The sequence below is a fragment of the Vigna angularis genome, chromosome 1 (genome assembly GCF_016808095.1).
Source record: "Vigna angularis cultivar LongXiaoDou No.4 chromosome 1, ASM1680809v1, whole genome shotgun sequence".
Lineage (NCBI taxonomy): Eukaryota > Viridiplantae > Streptophyta > Magnoliopsida > Fabales > Fabaceae > Vigna > Vigna angularis.
Window position 1 is genome coordinate 57,097,170 of NC_068970.1, and position 12,983 is coordinate 57,110,152.

At 31.9% G+C, this 12,983-nt stretch overlaps 2 protein-coding genes across 2 annotated transcripts; one reads left to right on the top strand and one right to left on the bottom strand.

The window, feature by feature from the left end:
- The first annotated feature begins 3,154 nt into the window (after positions 1–3,154).
- On the top strand, positions 3,155–5,487 carry LOC108321884 (uncharacterized). The gene is made up of 2 exons (XM_052867004.1): positions 3,155–3,472; positions 3,975–5,487. Exons 1-2 carry the CDS (start codon positions 3,416–3,418, stop codon positions 5,055–5,057), a joined length of 1,140 nt encoding a protein of 379 aa, XP_052722964.1. The 5' UTR covers positions 3,155–3,415; the 3' UTR covers positions 5,058–5,487.
- Positions 5,488–5,718: 231 nt separating this feature from the next.
- Positions 5,719–9,863, bottom strand: LOC108321864 (cationic amino acid transporter 1). The gene is made up of 3 exons (XM_017553757.2): positions 9,756–9,863; positions 9,249–9,661; positions 5,719–7,368 (listed from the first exon to the last, which is right to left on the bottom strand). The coding sequence occupies exons 2-3, from the start codon at positions 9,658–9,660 to the stop codon at positions 5,963–5,965; spliced, it is 1,818 nt and encodes a 605-aa protein (XP_017409246.1). The 5' UTR covers position 9,661; positions 9,756–9,863; the 3' UTR covers positions 5,719–5,962.
- Positions 9,864–12,983: the final 3,120 nt, after the last annotated feature.

Sequence of the window (12,983 nt, forward strand, 5' to 3'; positions counted from 1 at the left end):
TGTGGACTTCTTTAGTGTATTTTGACGTGTCTATTTTATTTTATTTTTTAAAAAAACAAATTCAGAAAAATGAATTAAACATCGAGAATGAACTGGGAATTCCACTTGTTCGAATTAGGGTTTGAGAAAATTTATTTATGCTTCTTTGTAGGTTCATACAAATTGGAAATCAATTTCAGAAATTGGAGATTGATGGCACTACCCAACAACATATTTCCTGTCCTTCATCATCGGCGGCCTAGGACGGCACCCAGAGAACCGTCGAGACGACGCCATTGGCTGTCAAAGGCAGGAGGACACAAAGGGAGAAGACGGCGATAAAGATGGCGGAGAAAGTAGAAGGTTTTGATGGAGAAACAAAAATTGAAATGAGTTTGAACTGAATCGTAGTTATGATGGAGAAAAAGTTAAATCGAAGTTAAGAAAATTGAGGGATGAGAGTGGTGGTTGAACTACACAAATTACTTTGCACCTTTCTTTCTTTCTTACTTTTGGAATCGGTGCTTGAGGATTCGGGTGGTTTGAAGGAGTTCTGGTCTTGTTCTATTGCATGCCATTGTTTACAAAACATTTATTTCTTTACCCTTTGATCTTTTATATGTTGCATTATAACCTCTGCAAAAATTGTGTGTAATTGTCTTTTAATCGATTAAATGTTGCTGCAAGCTTTTGAACATGATAAATGAGAAACTCTTATATTTAAATATTGTAATTTGGGTATTTAGACGAGGATAATATTTTGTATAATCTCATTGTTAAATTTTCAGTAATGTGTTTGGAATACTAGCATTTCCCAGAACAATGAATATGGAAGATTAGGATCATATTTTGAGGGAGTCATGATGAACATTGTATAACCGCATTGTGTTGCTGCTGCTACAGTGGTGATATAGGACCACGTTGTTAGTGCATCAGTTGTTGACAAACTATTTCAGATTAAATGAATGTTTATAGATGCAATCTGTAATTGTGGTGATACAATAAATAAGCTCATTCGACTAATATCATGATTATATAAGACCTAGATCGTGAAACATAATATAAGACCTGTGATCCAAATATGATGATAAAGAAAGATATAAAGTAACTTTAGAGGATATACAAAATCAAAAGTTGTGAAAGCAATCATACATAAACATTCTTAAACTTGATTGTAGGGTTTTCATTAATTCTTTTCTTGCTCAAACCACTGTAAAAGACTAAAAAGTTTTCTTCATCGACGAGACCATCATCATCATAAACACATCTTTAAAAACTTTAGTTATTTCATTTAATTCTCTAAATTAAACTAATTATTTGTTATTAAATATTTTAGTTCCTGGCTTTATATTCAAACACACTTTTTTTAACTTTAGATTGATTTATAAATTGACAAATTAAATTTTCAACGACTTATGTAAAGTTTATTAGTGAAATTAATGTGAATAGGCCTATTGTTGAAAGAACTCATCTATGTGCATATTAAAACTAAGGAAAAGTATTTGTAAAGAGTTGAAACAGGTTAGTGAGACCTTTTCCTTATGTAGGTTTCATTGTTTGTTTTCTCAAAATAGTAAAATTTTCTTCCCTCTACAACCAAATAAAACCAGTAAAAGTAATAAATCACCAACTCTATCAGTACGAATCACAAACACTCACTATCAAATTTGTTTTTTAAAATTAAAAAAATTAGGAAAAGTTAATATAATTTTACAAAGGAGAACTTCTAAAGGGAATCAATATGAAATGCTCTGTACGAAGAAATAAGAATTTGCTAGATCAGTCAAACGAAAGCCCCATTACACGTCCAAGGTATATAAACACTTGAATTGTGTATATATAAGAATCCTATGATTGCAACATGCAACATTGCACTAAGCTAGAGCACCTCAAGAACATCACCCATTTTCCTTCTATTGAATCAGATATTATCAACCATCCATGTCACAAAGGAGTAAGTCATTTCGTTTTAGGATCCCATGGCTATCACCTTATGAATCCTTCGCTCGTAGTGTAAGAGATACACAAAAATCTCCTTCCCAATCAGACACAAGTGTACCTATTCATAGACCATCTAAGCCTTATTTGGTGGCACCTTCAGAGCCATTTCCTCCTTCATGAAAAATCTCTCAAATCGCAAGACCAATTCTCAAAGCTACCGTCCGTCCTCATCTTCTTCTATTCGCAATTCAATCTGCAGAAAACCAAATCAAGACCAGCAGAAACCCTAGAATCCCAAATCGTGTCGCCATCACGATTTAACCTACGATACCCTTGCACATCCAAAATCCAAAATCCCCAATTCAAACCCCAATTTATGCAATTGATTCCCAATTTCCATCTTCTCCCTTTGTGTCCTCCCGCCTTTGACAGCAATGACGTGGTATCGACGGTTCTCTGGGTGCCGTCACAGGCAGCCGGTGATGAAGGACAGGAAATATGTTGCTGGGTAGTGCCATCAATCTCCAATTTCTGAAATTGATTTCCAATTTGTATGAACCCTACAAAGAAGCATAACGAAATTTTCTCAATCACTGATTCGAACAAATTGAATTCTCAGTTCATTCCCGATGTTTAATTCATTTTTCTGAATTTGTTTTTTTTTTAAATAAAATAAAATAGACACGTCAAAATACACTAAAGAAGTCTGCGTCATTTAAAAACCAACGTCACTATGCCACATCAACCTAACACTAACGCCGTTAGACCCAATTTAACAGTAAGGGTCTAATTGTTGCAATTTTCACAAAATAAAAACTCAATTGAGACGCTGAAAAAAAGGGGACTTAATTGAGATTCTGGACGAAAATAGAGACTACGAAGACATTAAACCAATAATTTATTAAAAAGTTGTGAATTTAATTATCTCGTTAATAAATACCAGCACCAATGATAAAAAGAAGTCTATATTAATTATATTATAAGAATTTAATATCGATAGCCTCTATTTATATTTCCTTTCCACTTTTGTGTGTAGCTTTAGTTAAGAGAAGTCGTACAAAATCCCATTCCTGATTTATTCTTTCCTGTTTTAGGGACACGGCTACAAAGCTGTGACTATCATTTTTGGTTAGAAAACAGGTTTTCTTTAATATTCTCAGAGTTTCAAACTACATTTTCGTCTTTTCTGAAGCATTTAAATTAGGGATAGCCAGAAAAAAAACAATGCCTTGAACAGTCTACCTACCCGTAGGATATTTACGAAAATGGATTTTTATTTTACTTATAATTATTTTGCCATAAGAAATAAGAACACGAGGAAGAGTGTAACTAAAGTTGATAGTTTGAAATAGGATGGACCTAATATGACTTCTCTCTCTTTATTTTCATCTTCTGTTTCCATTCACTAAATTTTGCTTTGAGTTTCCCAGATTAAACAACTCTGCATTGCTTGAGTTTGAGATTTTGTAAGAAGAAGAACACTAAACAAACAAAAATGCCTTACCAAAGAGCAAGAACATATTCTTCTGAATCTTACTCACCAAACAGCCAGGTATGTATGCATTCATATATGTAAGATATGCTAATGCTATCTTCACCTTGTTTTACCCATTTATCTCATGAGCTCTATATACCCCATTACCAAAACAAATATCTCTATATATGATACTGTTTTATATGTTTCTAAGTTCATCATGATTGTTATGGTATAAGATTGTTGATTTTTCACCATCATACACGCTAGTTTGATCTTCTTTGTCATCTTGAAAGTTGAGGAAATGTGAATACTCATTGTTGCACAAAAATACAGAAACATTCAGGTCATTTGAGACATCTAAAAGGTTTGTGTTTTGCTAAGGGAGAGATGAAGATCCACTTGAGACAAGGTTAAATTATACCATATAAATAGATACAAGTTAGACTTAAAAGTTCAGTTTTTGAAAGTTTCATAGACTATATGCAAATGTTTTTATCATTCTTGTGGATGTAAGTAGCATCCTTACCATTGATTTTATTTGTAACTTGCACATTGTTGGTTTGTGTTCAATGTTCAGTCAGAGTCTTCGGACCTCCCTTCCTCTGCAAGAAAGCGTTTGATTCCAGATTCCAGAGTACTTCATACCCGCCGTTCCTTGAGATTAGCAAATAAGTATATTGAAACTAGAACCACCCCTGTTCAGGCTAACCAAGTCTCACGTTCCACTGTAATTTATGCCGGCTGTTCCTCTATGAGATCAGAACAACAAGAGATTGTTGAAACTGGAACAACAGCAGAGAAGATTACAGAAGTGAGTGATAATGAGAAGCAAATTGTTAATCACTCGACTCAAGTGGAAAAGCACAATGCATTGGAAGTAGAATGTGCCCCTCTTGAGAAGGAACTTTTCGCTGAGGGTACTCAAACATCGGCTAACTCTAGGGAAAGAAAGGACAAGAACAATAGTAGGTCTATTTCAATGGTTGCACATTCATCCTCACAATTCAGCCTTCAATTTACTCACATAGTTAATATGTGGGAAAATGAAGGTGATGATGAAGTTGATTCTGTGGGACATAGCTCAACAATGGACGGAGTTGAAGGATACAAAGTGAAGGAAGAATTCATGCCCCTGTTAAGAAGTATTCTCACTAAGCATAGAGATATTTTTGAGAATTCCTTGATATTGACAGAAAGATTCCGATCAGTTTTTTTGGAGACAATATGTGAGATCATCTCAGAACTGAAAGACAAGGATCTCATCAAAATCACAGAAGATAGGCTGCATAGCATGATTGCCCTTGCAAATGAAATGAAAAATATGCAAGTGAACATTGAGTGGCTTCACCTGAGATTGGAAGAGATATATGAGGCAAGAAAGATTCTTAAACAATCTGGCATGCTGAAGGAGAGAAAAGATAGCAACAAAAAGGTCATCGAAACTGTGCAGAGAGAATTGGATCAATGTCAAGAAGAAAGGGAGGCATTGGAAGTAAAGTTCCAAGCATTACGTGAGAGAATATGTAATAAAGAGACTGCTTGCAAGGAGACACTAGCAAGAGCACAGGATGAATATGCTTGCATATCTCAAACTATCACAGATGCTAAATCTAAAGTGAAGCGCTTTTTAAATTGCTCTCTGGTGAATGGTTTGCTTTAGTTTAAGTACCGTTTCTTCCCCTCTCTCTTCTCTTCATGGTAGTGACATTTTGGGTTGTTTAGTGAGTTTTAATTACACCTCTACGGATATGTTTAGTTGGTTAAACTGTGTCTTTACAGCTCGGTCAAACAATCTTCCATTTATGTTGTTTGTACAATGAATTATCTTATTGTGTGGTTTCCAAACTACCCTTTATTTTTCTGCTTGATTGTGTCTAGTGTGGAACGTGAAGAGAGCTAGAAAGAGACACGGATAGCATGACAAGGCTATCTATTTCAGGCTGGAGAGTGAAGCTAGACTCCAAAATCCAAGCAAAGGAAAACAAACAAATGAGACTTGAAATTAACTATATTGAAGCTTTCATTATGCTAACACTTCCATATTTGTTTAATGAAAGTAACACCTCTGGCTGTTTAAAGGTCCTTTAAAAATACTACCACTTTCATGACGGTCACTTTTTAATAGACTCAATTCTAGCACAACTTGTTACTGGAAATATCATTACTAATTTATAGAATGACCATGTTCTCCGTTTACAGGTACATGAGGATGTGAATCATTTGTTATGCTCTAGTTGCATAAGTCAAGAAGTTCGGTATGTGTCCATACTGAAAAATGATTGGTGTTCTATCCCCTAAATTGTAGTTGAATTTGAGAACCCTTTGTACTAACCATGCAGATTTTACTGCTAAAAAGAAACTATACTAAAACAGATAGTTGTCTAAAGATTATCACTCTACAAATAATTCAGCAACACTAATAAGAAACATGTTCACACATCCACAGCTTCTTTTTTTGAAAAATACACACCCACAGCTACTTTTTTTGACTAACTGGAATATCGAAAGTTTAAGTAAATTATTTGCTGAGAAGCCTTTTGTCTAGTTACGGCAACTTTTTGTACATTAGTCAGTTGTAACTGCTGTAAGAGGCACTTGCCCTCTTGCCCCTTGCGCCCCTTCTTCCGCCTTGTTCCACTGCTTATCAACATCCACAGAAGTTTTTTGGCTCTCGAACCCTTTCGCTGTATCATAAGAAGCATGTAGCCCCAGTAGCCCATAGTATACCAAGAGGAGCCCTGTCCACACCCCAAATCTGATAAATGAATCTTTATCAATAGAGCCAAGAAGGAATATGTTAATGGCAATAGATAAAGAAGGTAGCCATGGAACCAAGGGCACCCCCCAAAGTTTCGGTTGCTTTGCCTGCGGAACACAAAGCCAAAGAACCACAGTCCCTAAAATCCACAGCGGCACGAAAATTGCATACCCAATCCAACCATCGCTGCTTGCCCAATAACCAGAAATTCCACACGAAGACCCCAAAATCAGCACAAGGCACAGAATGAGCTTCGTTTTATTCTGCTTTGTGGTTACCCCACTTGAGTAATAGCGGCGCACTAGAAGCGCCACAGCCACAAGCATGAAGATGAAGAGAGTGGAAATTGACAAGAGGTTGGAGAGAATATTAAGTTTAGTGAAGAAAGAAATTACGGCTGTGGCTGCAAGCATGGAAATTGTGGCATTCACGGGTGTCCCAGTTTTCTCATCAACATGAGCAAACCAAGGAGGCATCATGTGGGTACGTGCAATGTGGGTTAGGTAACGAGCTTGACCCACCGCACCCACCAACAACACAGTGGTCATTCCCTTCAACGCCCCAAATGCAACAATGTACTTAGCCCAATCCATTCCCACAGCACTAAACGCAATCGAATAGGGAGCGTCTGGGTCAATATCGGTGTACTTTTGCATGAGGCATAGTGTCACAGCTAGCGCGCAATATAAGAATGTGGTAATCACCATTGAGCCCACAAGACCAATGGGAATGTCCCTCGCTGGGTTCTTGGTTTCCTCAGCCATGGTTGAGACAGCATCAAAGCCAACATAGGCAAAGAAAAGAACAGCCGAAGCCTTGAACACGCCACGAACTTCAAAAGGAAGAAAAGGTTTGTAGTTTTCGGTGTTGGCCTTCGTTAGGCCTGCGATGATGATGAAAGCAATGACAATCAAGTGAAAGATCGTGGCAATGAAGTTGAAGATTGAAGAGCCTTTGGTGCTGTACACTGCGAGGAGAGTGATGGCTATGAGTACTCCGATGGATATAGGGTCCAGATGCCCATAATCAGGGTTCATGTTGTGGACTACTATACGAAAGTCATCAGGGTGTTGGCCGCAGAGGGTGGCGAAATAAGAGGTCCATGACCGAGCCACCGCGGCGCCGCCGATTACATATTCAAGGAGGATGTTTCCGGCAGCTATGAAGGCCACAAATTCACCCAGTTCTACTCTTAAGTACGCAAATGATCCACCTAACAAAACCAAACATAGCCAAAATGCTTAGTAGTTTTAACGAAACAGGATTAATAGTTGCACATGGCATTTTCTTCTCACACTTTAGAAAAGTCAAACCTATGTTTTCTAGTGAAATTAGGTACCATGTGATATTCTTGAGACAAAAAACATTGTCCATGGCTAATTTTTTTTTTTTTAAATACATAAATAGACGAGTCTTGATTAAAAGAAATCGTGTTTCCATGTTGGATTGTTTTATAAAAGTATAACTTAATTTATTCATGAATAGTAAAATTTAAAGTGGTGTGAGAACATAAACTATGGATATTGGAAATTTAAAACAACCATTTTGGTTGATGCTTTTGCGAAGTGCGAACAATTACACTTGAGATGTGACATCTAAAGTGCAAGGTCGACAACAGGAGTCCAAGAGGATACGTTTTGTGTAATTTGACTCCTTTATATTCAATGGCGGGCGGTCGCTTTCATCGTTTCTCTCATGTTGTTGGACGTTGTTTTCTCATTAAACACTGGGACTACTACTATTATTGTAATATAGCATTTCTAATTTAACAATTCATGAACTCTTTTCCTCTTTATTTATCTACTTATCCATGCATGCTTACTTTTCTTATCAGTATCAAAGTTAATTTTAATATTCAACTCAAATTCTACCAATCAACGGGATTCAAAGGGGACCTAAAACTTCACTTTAACATAAATATGGTTCCGTAAATTAGACATCAAAAGTTTAACATCACATTTCAAATTTTTATTTTTTTTATAGTACGTCTTAAATTTTACATTTTATATAGGATTTTTTTAAAAAAAACCAAAGAGAATGAACACCCTCTCAAAATTATTCTATAAACAACGTCACTCCGATTAAGAAGAATAAATATACCACACAGTACACACGTCAATTCGTTTGAAACGAGAGAAGATCTTGTATGTTCAAGTTTCGTCATCTCTACTGTTTAGAGAATGACTTTATTATTTGAACATTAAATCATGGATATATATCATTTTACGTGTGTGTGTGTGTATGATGCACACATATATTATTACGATTATGAGAAATTCAGAAAATTGTTCTTATGAGTATGAGTTTTGGAGGAAGAAAAATGGTGCTGGGACCGTGCATTCCAGCACAACTCATTAATTGAAAATTCAACAATACAACAGTGGAAGAGTTTAACTTTGTAGGTCACCCACCTTATTCATATTCCAAAAGTTGATACGTAACTTTCACCAATTAAATTTGCCATATTTAATTTTTAATAATCAAATTCTTAATATATCAATTAAGCGTTTGATATGCATTACACTCAGTGAATTTGTATTTATAAATAAATATAAATATAAAGTCACCGACAAATGAAAAATATATTGTCAAACTTAAAGACCAATCAAGTATCCAAAGCTGACATTAACTACAAAAAGCTTTTTTATATAAAATTAACTAATCACTGTTGTAAATAATTTACTAATATGCAGATACAACGGTCTAATTCAAATGCTGGATCAGAAATATCTATCTATATTATCTGATAGTTTTCGATTCATCATATAATTATATATATATAAATATTCATACAAAATCTTAGTTTAAAATATTAAAGTTAGAGTTTGTAAACTTCTTAATAACTAAGAAAGAGAGATAAATATATGCATAATATATTTAAACGTAATATTTATATTTGTTTAAATTATTTGGTTTGTTTGATAAAAAAAAATTAAAATCTAACTTGTTTTCTAATCAAGTTTATATATATTTATATATATAAACCTAGATTCAAAGTAGTTATTTTTGTATGAAGATTTAAACGTGTTATTGTCTGAAATCCTGCAAAGTGTAACTGTACGCAAACAAAAGCAAGAGTGCAAGAGATGGAACCTGCGACGGGGATTTCTACCGCGAACTCGGTGTAGCAGAAGACGGAGAACAAGGCGGAGACTCCGGAAACGACGTAGGAGAGGACGACGGCGGGTCCGACCGTTGACCTAGCCTCGAGGCCGGTGAGGACGAATATGCCGGAGCCGATGACGGCGCCGATTCCAAACCACATGAGGTCCCACCAGTTGAGCGTCTTCTTCATCTCGTGGCTGCTCCGAGCCTTCATCTCTACGAGCTCCGTGTGGTCCTGGGATCGACTCAGCACCCGATCCATCAGCCTCCACGGCGTCTCCATAATGGCTCTGGCATAGTTGTTCCAACTCTTGAACGACTCTTCCGGAAAAAAGTCGTTTTTCCGGAATGTCAATCCCCGCCTCCGCACTCCGCCGTCAATCGCGCCCTCACCTCCCATCCTGCTTAGTACAACGAATGAATGCCGTAAGAGAACTATATAACAGAAAAAATAAAGACAGTGAGTTTCAGAAAATTGAATGAAACAAAAGGAACCAGTTTTGTAGTTTTCTCTCTGTCAAAAGCTGTGTGCCTGATAGTGTGGCGTAGAGTTAAGACTTATAAAGTCCATGATATTGAAATCCCAAACGGTTGACTAAAATAATAATAATAATAATTATTATTATTATTATAATTTTTATCTTGGATTATTGTATTTTCTTGAGGTAGGTGTTAGGATATGTTCACACCGATTGAGTGAGATAACGCTTCTTCTCTCTCTTTAATAGGCAGACATTTTTTCTTTCTTTCTATAGATGAAGATTCGAAATCCACAATTAATGCACATGAGATGAATGAATTAGTAAGATTAATGACAGAGAGAAAGAAAATAAGAGTCACATGGAAAGAGGTTGAAGTCAAAGATGACAGAATATTCTTCACCTTGTCCATATGGAGAAATATTCTTTAAATTTAATTCATCACACTGTTACATTATCAAACAAATTTCATTTCCACACCTCAAATTTTGATTCATCTTTAATTTTGTTACATCTTCTAATTTATTATTTTCATAAATAGAAATAGACGTCTATGATTTTAATTCTATTTTAATTGATTGTTAAAACTTATCAAATGTTTATAAATGTTTTTCTTTAAAAAATTTATGCTGAATCCTTTTCATCACGTAATCTTCTGTAGGACTTATAATGTTTTTTAATTGATTATGTGATAATTTGTTTTTAACTAAGCACCTATTGGTTTCAATTAGTTCTTAAAACTTATTCATTTTTAATAAATAATTTTCTCAAAAAATATATTTAAACTGGATCAAAATATCAAAATATTGTACTATTAATATGTTTATTTAAATTAACTTTGATTCTTTTAATGAAAATTTGAATTTGAATGGTTGATATAGACTTCTGTTAATTTTGGATATGTGAATTCTATATCCTATTCTTCAAACTTAAAAAATTAACTTTGGAAAAATAACATGACTCAAAGTAAAACATTTTTGTATAAATAATTAAAATTGTACTCGATTAAAAAATATTTGTAAAATTTAGATTGATCTTTTAATTTTTTTTTTTTACTTCTAAATTATTATTTTCATTGCACTTTAATATATAAAAATGAATTACACCAAGAAGAAGACAAAAAATTAACACTTGATTTAAATGATTTAACTCAAACATACCAGACAAAGTGTATTTACCAAATTGAATGGTTTTAAGGATTATTTAGTATAAAATTAAAATTTAGGTGTCTTTGTTTAAAAATAAATTATGCTTATGGATCAATTAGCAAAATTAAATTTTGACATATCTATTTGTAAATGTGACAAAATTTGAGAATCAATTAATATAAAAGTAAAGTTTAAAGTGCATACTTATAAAAGGAATAAAATCAGGAGGGTTAAATATTTCTTCCAATAATTTTCTACTTAACGTAATTTTAATTAATTTAGTTAGCTAAAATTATTTATTGCCTTTTATGTCAGAATTTATAAATAATAATAACAAGATGATAATAGAAAAATATAATATCTGCATTTTAAGAAATATATATTTCATCGAATTTAATGCATATAAATGATTAAATAAAATTATTTTGAAATGTGATAATTTTGAATACATGATTTAGGTAAAAAAAAACAGTCTAACAATGAATTTCAATAATAAATGTTGTAACTAAAATTATTAAATACTATAATATTTAATATAATTATAATGGTGTATCATTTCATATGTTACACGTAATAAATATTCTATTATATATATATATATATATATATATATATATATATTAAAAAAATTCATATATATAATGACATAAATTAATAACTTTTTTATATTATTTGAATTTTAATTAGTGATAAGCTTCTAATTGTATTATCTGATTAATTAATTTTTAATTTCTTTATATATTTCTATATCTATTTATCTATATGTTAGGAATTAATTAATGAATTTATGTAGAAGAAATTGAAGAAATACTTACAATTATGTTGTCGAATAGCTTTTTATTGATTTATTTATTAATTATTTCATATACTTATTGATATAAAGACATAAATTAATGAATTTTATATTAGATAAAATTAATTACTTATTTCCTAATTAGTTTACATTAATTTAATTTTAAATATATTAAAAAAATCTATAAATTCTATTATACTATATTTAAAGATAGGAGTTACTGAATTCTTGTAAGCTGTATGAATTATAATTAAATAATTTTGTAATTATGTTTTCCAAATAATTAGTTTGAATTAAGAGGGACAGACTAAATAATACACGTGTAATTCATACAAATTATTATGTCGTTCAATAATTTTAAATTAAAAAAAAACCATACATTTTCAAAATTCACACTTAAATTAAAGTTTCTTTCACATAAATTATATTTATAAAATTATTTAGTATCTCATATATATATATATATATATATTATTTTAAATAAAATTATTTAAAACCAAATCTTTAAAATATAAAATTAAATAAAAAAGTATTCTTTAAGTACAATTTAAATCAAAATACTTATTAAAATGTTAATACAATACAAATTTGAATAAGTTCCAAAATATAAATTTTAAAAAATGAGTCTGTGATATTTTGTTATTAATAAACTTAAACCAAATAACATATGTTTTGGTTATCTGTTAAATGTGATTTGGTGTGTACAATTGAATTAAAATTGGAGGGTTATAAAAACCCTTGAGAAGAATATTAGGAAGTAATTCTGGTGTTTAATAGTTCATTATAATTATCAAGAATTTTGTACTATTGTGTTGTTATTGTGTGGACCATAATGATAATATTAAGAAGATCCTAAAGTTAGATTTTTCAAAATTGATGCTGATTGTGTGGAAAACCCTTTGATTGCGAAATAAGGTAGAAGTTTAATCTCCATAAAATAGAACAATATCAAAAGATATATTTTTAATTGTATAATAAATATTTCTTTTTTATATTATTTCAATGTAGTATACTTTAATATAGTCAAACATTTTATAATATTTATTTTAAACTTTTTGTATTAATATGTAAATTCATATTATAACATAATATAGTCATACATTTCTGTCAAAATTAAAAATATTAATATAAATGAATTTATCAATAACATATACGTAAAAACATCAAATTATTATAATTTTTAAAATTTAATGAAAAATTATAATGATATACAAATTATTACATAAATAAAAGTTACTAAGATAATAATTTCAATATATTTTAAAAAATTAATAAAAAATATTATTGTTAATTAAAGAAGATG